This window comes from Aplysia californica, unplaced genomic scaffold (assembly GCF_000002075.1).
Source record: "Aplysia californica isolate F4 #8 unplaced genomic scaffold, AplCal3.0 scaffold00278, whole genome shotgun sequence".
Lineage (NCBI taxonomy): Eukaryota > Metazoa > Mollusca > Gastropoda > Aplysiida > Aplysiidae > Aplysia > Aplysia californica.
The window spans coordinates 410,929-422,520 of record NW_004797548.1 but is presented as its reverse complement, the minus strand read 5'-3'; the positions used below and the strand labels follow the sequence as shown (position 1 = coordinate 422,520).

General features: G+C 39.0%; 1 protein-coding gene across 2 annotated transcripts in view; it reads left to right on the top strand.

The window, feature by feature from the left end:
- The window catches only part of LOC101854262 (serine/arginine repetitive matrix protein 1), a 149,298-nt gene that overhangs the window by 1,113 nt on the left and 136,593 nt on the right, over nt 1-11,592 (top strand). Inside the window, exon 2 of one of the 2 annotated variants that reach the window (XM_005101304.3) lies at nt 10,827-10,836. In XM_005101304.3, the coding sequence (XP_005101361.1) occupies nt 10,827-10,836 (10 nt within the window). Of the gene's footprint in view, nt 1-10,826; nt 10,858-11,592 lie in introns of both variants that reach the window. The other variant, XM_005101303.3, reaches the window with a different exon arrangement.

Here is an 11,592-nt window from a genome sequence, read left to right as displayed (position 1 = left end):
CCGGGTGAGAATAGCCACAAGACTCGCCTGCACTATTCTCACTCCGGGTGAGAATAGAGGTGGCCCGTACATTATTGCGCGAGAAAGTGGGGTAGGTGGGGCGGGTGGTTGGGGTGGAGGAGGGGGGCTCAGCAGGGGGGTCTGGACGCACATTGCTGCTGATGGAGGACCGTAGAGGAGATAAGAGACTCTAAAGTTTTTTGTCATCACTTTCCTTTGCATCATGTCCGTTTCAGATCTATTAAATTGTCACATCTGGTGGCTAGACAAGCCATGGCAGGCCTACTCCTCCCCTCTCTCTCTCTGTGTCTCTTTCTGAATACCAGAGATGCCAACCAGTACGGTTTTACGTATTTTAGTACGATTTTTTGCCGAAAATACGCGAATACGACTTTTGATAAAAAAATATACGCATCCTGGAATGCGAAAAATTCGAGATTCAGCTTGGGCGAGTAAACTTTATCTCAAGTCCCATCTTTTGTCAAAATAGTATCAGTATCGCAGAACTGGAATATTTAAAAACCATGTCCGATAAGGTCAGTAAGTTCATTTTTGCCGGTCGCGATCGTGATATTATATTCGTTCAGCTTTTCCACGTTCGGAGAGTCCGTTTCACTTTCACGCGAATAGGCAGCTATGGCAGCAGGCGGAAGCGTATGTGACACCGAGGCTCGATCGGGAAAATCAAGATCTGCTTTCGCTTTCGTTACCACCGAGTAGTTTGCCAGCAGTTGTGTGCTAACGCAACATTTGTGACATGCAGGTTGTGCAGTATAATAAACGCAATGTCGCCGTGCAAATAAAATTTAATCAATGCTCGGACTCGCCTTTGTGCTGTCACTTGTGGAAAAAAAAAGAAAAGAAAATACAAGCGTCATCTGATTTTTAAATTGTCTGGCTCGCCATCGTGACCGGTCACTGAACCTGGGCGCATTCGCATTATAAATAAATGCGGCATCGTGTGAGCAAAGACCGTCTTTGGTGGGAGTAACGGCCTTGCGAAGTATAGGACTACGGAATATGGGAGGAGATTATTTATTTTTTGGGGGTTTAAGATACTATGGGGAGGATGTGAGGGCAACACTAGAGGACAAAAACTTGGAAGAACATTTCAGAATTTTTATTAGAGTTTTCTGCAAAGCGCGCGTTGCTGGTGCAGGCCGTGTGCGGATTCAGAATACCTTTCATACTTTGCAAGTCTGTGTTATTGAAATAATGTGTTTGCGTTTCATTGGATGGGTGATACAGACCTGCCACTCATCCCGATTTAGTCGGGATATTCCGATTTTTTGCCCCAAATCTCAAGCATCCTGATTTTCCCGATTTCGATCGCGTGTATCCCGATTATTTTTTTTGTCCCAGTCTTCTGTTGTGCCGGATCTTTCTAAAAACTTACTCTGCCTTCTCCTTTATCGCGGGAAGCACTCGTAGAACTTTTTGTCAGTAGAAACTCGGAGTACTATTTCCCGAAATATGGATGCCGCATTTAGTAGTTGACTCGCCCCAAGTTGTGTGTGATCTTTTCCCGCGCTCAGAATTCTCCGATGATAGCCTGGTAACTGTTACAATTTGGGACATACAAATAATCGATAATATTCGTAGTTCCGCTGTTACTTTCAAAACAAACCTTGTCCGAGGTCTGGTAACTGCGCGTTCACATCAAACACTCGGACGAGCGACTGTCTTTCTAACCCTTACACACCTAACTGTAACTGCGATGACAAGACTAACAAACGGCTGTTGTCGTTGCTTTAGTTTGAACACATGAGGGATAAGAAATTTGTTGGTACTTTTGGTCGGTCCGCCGCCGTCGTTATCCTAGAAGTAGAACGACTGTCGCTCATCCGAGTGTTTTGTGTGAACGCGCAGTTAGTCGCACCCGTTTGTAAATAGATTGTTTCAATCGCGCATTCGCGTCACCTGACATGTCATCGCCTTGGGAATTCTGCGTGTCGGGGACCGTCCGTTGACGGGGTCTACTTAAGTTCATGTATTTCGGGACTTATTGGTAGAGATAGGTGGGGGTTTATAGACACTTGGACTAGGAGTGCTTGACGCGATGCTTTGGGATTTACAAAAAATAATAACTCGCACGTACTCACGCACGCATGCACGCACACTCACACACACACACACACTCACACACACACACATGCACGCAAACAAAGACACACTGAGGCCAAGGAATTTATGGACACCCCTGGAAAAATTTTAAGTCAGCTTGGCAGTCACCTAGGTGATTTGCTATTGATCCCGATTTTTTTCACCAAATCCTGATTTTTTTCTCCCTGCAACCGAGATCCTGATTTTGAGGTTTCATAAAGTGGCAGGTCTGGTGATAGTAAATTATACCTACAGTGTATGTTGTAGCTTTCTGTTCAAGACTGGCAGATTTTCAGTGTCACTGCATCTTGCCCTCCCACAGTTGTTACTACTCTCACACTGCGTGGGTCTACTTGAGCCATTCAAGTTATTGCTTTTCTCTGAGTTAGAGCAATAATTTGAGTCTGTCAGTTCATAATATGAATCATGACACCCAGACTGGTTCTTGATAGTCGAAATTTTTGTTCTAGGCCCTTCCGAACTCTCAAAGCAGGATTTATTTTTTACGTAATAATGAGAGGAAAATATGGTATAATAGACTTAAATATTTTAGTCAAACAAGGCAAAAATTGACACAAAACGGATGGACATGATCAATGACAGAGAAAGCTTAATGTCATCATCATGTCCACATCGAATCACTATTGCTATAAAATATTTCTAGATCAGATATTTTATACCAATTATATTTATATTTAAACTGTAAAGTATACTTGTCAAACCTATTTTGGGGCCTGGGTATGCTTTACAAAATGCTCAGGGGATGAAGGGATCAATGGACATGAGGCATGACATGTTTCTTCTTGTCATCACTTCATATGTCATGTCCATTGCATATTTGCACGCTCTCTAACCTCTGGCATCTTTTTTGTTTGCTCAAAATTATGTCTCTGAATAAGACAATCAAATGACTTCATCTGGGTTCAAGAGAGTTCTTCAAAATTCATTAAGTTACCAAATAAAAGAGAAATTTACATATCTAACATTACGGACATAATGTATGACAGTAATCCAAGTGGAAATCTGACAGATATTGTTGGTACAGTTGGTCTATTTTGATGTTTTTTGCCTTGATTTGCCCATTTCTATTATCATCCTGGCGAATTTTAGACAAATCCTATTGAAACTTGCAAATTACAGTACACTTTATTGTGTCATCATCATGTCCATTCAATAAGTGAACTTTACCAGAAAATCGAACACAATTACAAAAAAACGGTCAGACTTTTTATCTTTAATTCAGTACATAATGAAACTTCAGCTTATTTGTTGATGAAATGAGATTGCTTTTGGTTCAGTTAGTTAGATTTGAAAAGGGTGACCTTATTTAGGCCACATATGGCCTAAATAAGCTAAACCCCCCTCCTTTACCTTATTTAGGCCACACCTTTATACAAAGTCACAGAAATATTCCTTTTGTGCTTATTGAGGTACAGTTCAGGGTGATTTTACCTGCAAGGATAATTGGACAAAATGGGCAATATCTTTATTGCTAATGGTCATATTTAGACAAATCCTATATCATTGTCTTTTTTTTTCTTAACTGCTCATGGTTATTAAAGAGTAAGCCAACTAGGTAGTAATTTCGGATTACTAATACTAATATTATGGGCATTCTTAAAATTTTTTAACTTGTTTTTAAGCGCTTTTCTCAACGTAAAACGGATTCCGTAAAAAAACAATGACCTATCTTTCTTTTTCAAAGTATTGTGCATATATTTGTGTGAAACTATATATTCTATGCTTTCATGTACATGAAAAAAGCTAATAAAGGCAAGCAAAATGTTCTTCAGAGACATAGATCTAGTAGTAGGCCCACTGAATTTTTTTTATAAACCGGGAAAGATGACCAGAAAATAACAAAATGATTTTATGATCTTCACTTGCACTTGCAATTTTTTTGATGAATTATAGTCTACCTCATTGTCTTTTTTCCCCCTCATTTTTCTTCACTATTCATGACAACTGGCATGTATTGTTTTCAGTTATTATCAAGAAAGTGGATAGGTGGACTATGGGGTCTATCTAGCCAAAAGAATAGGTGGACCCCGGGGTCTACCTAACAAAATGCTAGGTTTTAGGATGTGAACCCCGGAGTGAGCGTAGTGAAATAAGTAGTAGATCTAGGTTTAACTAAGGATCGATGGACCCCGGGGTCAACATAGTGAAATAAGTAGATCTCAGTTTATTTTATAGTAGGACTGGCGTAGCCATGGTCAACGTAGTGAAATTATAGGTAGATATAGGTTTAGTTAAGGATTGGCGGACCCCGGGGTCAATGTAGTGAAATCAGTAGATCTAGGTTTAATTAGGATTGGTGGACCCTGGGGTAAATGTAGTGAAATAAGTACATGTAGATCTAGGTTTAATTTTAAGGATTGGTGGACCCTGGAGTCAACGTAGTGAAATAGGTAGGTCTAAGGTAACCCCCAGGGTCTACCTAACGAAATGCTAATTAGGTTTTTAGAATAGGTGGAACCTGCGGTCACCGTAGTAAAATAAGTAGGTTTAATCTAGGTGTCCCGGGGGTCCACCAATCCTTAATTAAACCTTCTTATTCCTCTACGGCTATGGTGACTCCGGGGTCCACCAATCCTTTTAAAATTAACCCTACTTGTTTCACTACGTTGACCCCGGGGTCCACCAATCCTTACTTAAACCAAACCTTATTTCACTACGGTGACTCCGGGATTCACATCCTAAAACCTAGTATTTCGCTCTGCAGACCCCGGAATCCACCTATCCTCTTCAGGACTAAACTATTATCAATTTGCAATTTTCATTGATTAGCATTTTTTAATTTTTATATTGAATCAGAGACTCGCTGTCTAAAAAGTCCACTGCTAATGCTATTCTTTTCAAAGAAAATGGCACAATTTGATTTTATGACATGTTGAAAAAAAGAGTTTTAAGAATATCCCGAAAAAAACATAAAATGATTATATAGATCTCTCTCTCTCTCTCTCTGTGTGTGTGTGTGTGTGTGTGTGTGTGTGTTATTGTGTATACTAAAAGACTGAGCAGAGGCTTACAATGTAAATTTTGTGCTCTACAGTACAAGTAGAGAAAATCTTAAGTTTGCGCAAAACAGATTTTGGAAAAAAAGGTGGATCTAATTATATTCTAATAAAAGTAAAAGTGATTGTTATGCTGAGATTTGTTATTATTAACTCTGGAAATACAGTTATTTGCTGAATCTAAAAGTAACTAGAACTGTGCAATTCGTTTTATTTCAATTCCAAAGCCCAAAGGCATAGCAATAATAAGTTAGATCTAGATCTAGCAGTTGTAGGCTCTCTGGCTGCTTCTAGCATAGGCCTGCTACTACTGATTCTAGACAGGGAATCTAGATCTTGTTATGGCCTGCACTATTAAAGTCAAATATATGGTAAAATAAAAACAACTGAATTTTTTGTCAGTCAGTACATCCCAATTGCCATAGCCGCACGTATTAATAGTTGAATAATGCGATACCGAAGCAACACGTTATTACAGTGTGCAGGGGAGAGCGAGGTGCTCGGTCGATTCGGTGGTTCGGCTTTTGTAGATCTATGCATTTTTTACGGAAAGCCCTATTACTAGATCTATTAGTGTTGTGAAAACTTCAACCTCTACAGCTCAGGCGTCAAAAGATGCTGGAAAATAATAATACGTCCTGAAGTTTCATAATAATACGTCCTGAAGTTTCATAATTTATTTTTATACAGAATAACACAGTACACAGCTAGTAGTTTTTATTTCATCGAGTTATGAAAATGGCCTTCGTATAAAAATTGCCTTGTTTTCAGAAGCAAATTTTAATAGTTCTAGTTCTACCGAATCGATTTTCACGCGAATTCAACCATTTTGATGATCTTTCTTTTCCTTTTGAAAAGATGTAGATCTAGGCCTGTCGGATGTGGCAGTGAGAATAACACTGAGTTGTTTAGATCTAGATCTAGACCCATCAAAATACGAGGCTTCGTGGCCGATCACAAAAGTCTACGGGGCTTATCGAGGCCGATTCGCCCTGCTGCGAGCACGTTCACTAAACTGCCTACTAGATAGAATCTACTACCAAATATTCTCTACACGATCTTTGCTACTACTACTACTAGGCCTACTAGCCTACATGTACTACTACGAGACAGTACGAGAGAGTGTCACTCAGGCAAAGATAGTGTAACTTTAACTCAGCCACGTAGTGTACACACTTTTTATACCCCAAATTTAACCCGGAAGTCCATTCGGAGGATTTGACCTTTTCACTTGACCAAAGTGTGCCAAAATGGTAGCCTAGCTTTTGCCCCTCCATGAAGGAAAAATCTGGCCCTCATTCAAACCATTGGGATTGAGCAAAATTTTGCGTATTGTGCTTTGTTCTTTACAATATATTCATTATGGTTATGATTTATAAGTTGTACACTGAGACAAAACCGTACTAAATGAGAAAGGTGCACCATTATAAAAGTGGAACAAACTCAATTGCCTGAAAAGGGTAGTTTGAGCATGTGTGGCCCAAATAAGCTAAACCCCCCTCCCTTACCTTATTTAGGCCACAGTCCACTGTGGCCTAAATAAGCTAAACCCCCCTCCCTTACCTTATTTAGGCCATATGTGGCCTAAATAAGCACTCCCATTTCAAAATTCATATTTTTGTCACACTTTCTGGACCAACTTTTGAGACTTGCTCATCTAGATCTAGAGTTAATCCTATATATAGAGAGAGATCTAGATCTATATACAGTAGGCGATCTTTTGTGGATATCTATGGAAGTTACAGGTCGATCTTCATGATTTTTTCCACCAGAAGTTAGAAAAACTTCCTCTCTATACGGTGTAGCGCATTGCTGTAACAGCAGTTAAAAATTTCTATATGTTGTGGTGGTGTTTGTTTGTAACGTATGTCTGTTTTTTGTTGTTGCTCTAGGTGTCTGTTTGGTGCAACATACATATCGTCTGGTTGGGTGGTTGGCAGTAGTACCATGTTTACAGCTCTAGATCTAGATCTAGCTCTTTTCTGACACTTTTCATCTTTCTCTATCCTGGCCTTGTCTTCTTTTCCTTGCAAGAAGTTCCTGTACTGACCATAACGGAAGGCCAAGGTCAATGAGGCGTGTTCTTTTTGGGAGCTGTGCGCCCCCTAACAGGAGATTTCCTTACACCGTGTGTATGTGTTTTGATAATGGATAAAAAGAAAGGTGCTGTGGACACAAGAAGGGGAAAGAAGAAAACAAGAATAAGACTATACCTAGACTACTAGTATTTTTTTAAGGAAAAAGGACAAAAAAGAAGAAGAAAAAGACGTGAAAAGAAGAAATTGAAAAAGAAAGGTGCTGTGGACACAAGGAGGTGAAAGAAGAAAACAAGAATTAGACTATATCTAGACTAGTATTCTTAAAGGAAAAGGACAAAAAAGAAGAAGAAAAAGACATGAAAAGAAGAAATTGAACTTTTTGGAGATTAAATTTCCATTTAAATTAATTTTGACATGAATATATTAACTGATCATCTTCCAATGGCAATGTAATGCATCCAAATGGAAGGAAAAGAGTGTTTCAGTGCACAATGCAGGTCATAGAGAAATAACTTAATAAGTAAAACAACCAAAGGGCCTAGAAGCCACACTATCAATGCCAAATAGCAAAAAAGCCGATATTGCGCACTGAAACGGACTGCACAAATTTGGTCTGATTCAGTGCGCAACCCTATCTGGCATGTTCCTGGGCATTAAGAAGCAGCCTGCGATAGTATTTATCGATTCTAGTATACATTCTACGATACATTAGAGCTAGATTAACTAGATGTGCTAAATAATCGATTACTCAAGCGCTTAGTAAATTCACCGATACCGGTTACGAAAACCATTAAAACTTTCCGACACTGTAGAATCACGTGTGTTGACAGGAACCTCCAAAACGAAAGTGAAATAAGCTGCATTCTGCGCATGCTCACAGAAAGTGACCTCGTTTTCGCTGTTCTTATCCAAAACAAAGCAGGAGACCGGGAATTGCGCACCCAAACAGATGCGCAGTGACGTGGTTAGACTCTAGATCTAGAATCCAGAATTATCTAAAAAGTCTAGATCTAGATCTAGATATCTAGGTTGTATCAACATGATAGAGCACTCCTGGGCTGCGTGATCCTATACTTTAGCACGTTAAATTCTTCAATTGATTTTATTCCCTTTTCCGTAACGAGCGACCACTTTAAAACAAGATCTAGATCTATCTAATCTAGTTTTTATACTCAATGGCTTCCAAAATCATGATGGAAGACCGAATACCACTGACTTATACCATCTGTTCATGACAAAATTACGGTAGTTTGCTCATTTTTAGGCCCAGTTCAAAGTTTTGAAGGTCTGAGTCGGGGATTAGTTGACTTTGGGAATTTAACGTGCTAAAGTAAAAGATCACCCACTCCTGTCCAATAATTTAGCAATGCCCACCGAGCGCGTTTTGTTCTGCTGATTTTTGGCCCCGCAGCGAGGGTGTTTCGTGGGACGCACAAACGCAAAGGTTGTTGTCTTCAACTCGCTCTCACGCCGCTTCTCGTGAATGGATATGAATGAAACTTGGCAGCCAATCAGTAAAGAGGTCAATCTCGTAGTATGCAGTTTGACAACTTTGTCCATCGAAGAAGTAGTCGAAAACGTTTGCAAAAGTGGTTGATGTGGTGTGCTTTGAAGATTTTTCGGAGCTGTGATTTGTCAAACTGACAGATACGTTGTACACCATTTTTCTTTATTCCCTTAAAATTTCATGCTTTTGTGTTTAGCGGTTTTCGCGTAATCTTTAAAAATGGAGTAACAAAGGGAAAAAGCGGCATTGCCATTTGCGCGTGCTGGGTGAACGACCGGCGGATGGGAAATTTCCACTGAGTGACGTCATCAGCCATCGGTCGCCTCGGGCGCTACAAACGAGGCCCCGCTTATGTGAACCGGAAAGGGGGGGGGGGATACTTGAAAACTTAACAGGGGCCTTGATAACTTGCGTTTTTGTTGCATTTTAGTCACAATACAATAGAGATGTAGTCATTTTTATTTGCTTGATTGCATGACAGAAGAATAGAAACAGAAAAGCAAACATCTCGAGAAGTGGTATGGCATTGTGTTTGCGTTATGATAGCGTATTCACCCCTCTTGGGAAAACACACACTTGGACTCGTCCTGTGTGCTCTGTTTGGAAAAGTGAGGCATTAAGATTGTTATTAAAGAGTATGGTACTTATTTAGTCCAGTCTGGGAAGATAGTCCCATACATTGTTATCGTTCACGCGTGAGTGCGCGCGCGTGCATGTGTGTGTGTGCGTGAGAGAGAGAGAGAGAGAGGGGGGGAGTGTATATATATATATATGTTACATTTATTGTATGATGAGTTGTAGCCTACACATGCAAAATATTCCCATGACTTGTAAACTATATTATCTGAACGCATCTTAATCTACCACACAATAGGACACTGTCCAACAATGGATATACACTGAGACGATCTTATTTTCTATAACAAAGTACGCATGCTTTTACTAGTAGAGAACTGGATTTATTAGACTAATAAATCCAGCTCTCTACTTACATTTTTGTGACAAATTGATCCAGAGCATTGCTTGGCAAGGAGGAACCTTTTATATTTCCAAGTTTCATTCAAATACCATGACTTTGGGAGAACATATGACTGATAATTTTTGTAAATCTGTAAAGAACGCCACTTTTTTACCCGTTAATGTCTTTACAACTCAAAAAGTATGACAGATATTAAAAATCTGACAGCATGACTAGATTCTGCATTAAAAAATGTACTAGACTGCCAAGTTTCATTTCCATATTCCAAGAAATAGGCGAGCTCTGACAAATATTGTCTCAAAACGCACTGAAAACCGCCACATTTCTACCTATAAACATCTTCATAACTCAAAAAATGGGATAGCTATGAAAAACCTGAAAGCAGGACTAGATTCTGCACTAGAAAATGTACTGGGTTGCCAAGTTTCTTTTAATAACTCCGAGAAATGAGCGAGTTATGACGAATATTGTCTCAAAACTCACCAAAGAACGTCCCATATTTTGGGTTTTTTTCATTAAATATAAAAAGTGTACCAAAAATTAATTGATTAAAAAAATTCGTAACTTTTTTGTTTATTGATGGATTTCAAAAATTCAAAAAGTTTAATTCTCTGTGAAGATACAGCTATAAAATGCACTTATTTGCAAACACTTTCTGGCAAAAAAAGTTTTTTCGTGGTCATTGCTTCAGAGTAGAGTAAGTCTGATTCCCTGTAAAGACTGCTCTGTTGACACCCACCCGTTGGCACTCATATGACCTTATGCAGTTGCGAGCGCCGTAAAACCCTGTACTATAATAATAATAAACACTTAGTTGCTGTTCTAGATCTAGTTTTCCATTTTTTGTACTATAGGCACTTCAGTGAAATTTTCAAACTTTTCCAAGGGCATTTAAGTTAGGGGTATAGGAAAGAACTTGGCTTTCTGTTTTCTGAGCATGTGAATCAATTTTTGCCAAATCTCCAATTTTACACACACCTATTTTTTGTCTTTTATTTTTGGAAATAGTCTACAAAAATATTACCTATCTTAGTGCTGATGTCATAAAACTAAATGATACCAAACACATGTAGTGGTAGTGAATTACAAACTTTATAAAAAACATTGAAACATCATCTGTACAAAATTTTGGGGAAAATGATTTGGCAGCAGAGTGTTAATGTGGTTATTTAATTTTTCAGGAATCTGAAGGTGAGAGCCATGATGTTATCGGTAAGTAGCTCATTGTCTTATATAAATGACCCTTTTTTGTAACATCTTTAGGTTAAGGGGTTTTTAAAGTTCAAGATCCAGTTCTTGTTTTGATTTGATATGAAGTGGTTTATATTATAAGAATATGTTTTTGCTCTGGAACATTAATTAACTTATTTAGTACCAAGAGTTCTCCCGTTTCAGAAATTATTTCTGTCTTTGAAGGCCAATTTCAGATATTTTTAGTGTCTGAAGGGTCTAAGCCCTTGTCATACAGAATGGCTCCTTATTTTGTCCATATAAGTTTCAGTTGACATGGAGAGTAATCTCAGTCTGGTAAAGGTTTGTGATAGTTGGAGCTGGTTTTGGTCCCCCTCTTCTGACCTTTTGGGCGGCAGAATTATTGTTATTTACCCAAATTCTCCAAAGTGAATAAGACACTAGAAAAATCTGATTGAACCTTTGCCAAAAGTGAGGGCGTTTGTATGAGAACTACTCATGAAAAAACATGTTACAGTCAAATACAGTCAAACTTAGATATATAAGTAATATAACAGGACAGACGGGACCACCAGTTTTCCTCTGTTTCTGTTATTAGGCGAGTCCTATTATAACCGTTATCGAGGGAAACTGCCAGTACCGTGCCCATTGCACCTTCAGCTTATTATATATTCGATTACTGGGGTGCTGCAGATCCTTTTCCAGTTGGCTGTTTAGCTGACACTGATACGGAATCGATCAGTGACCCCAACTCTA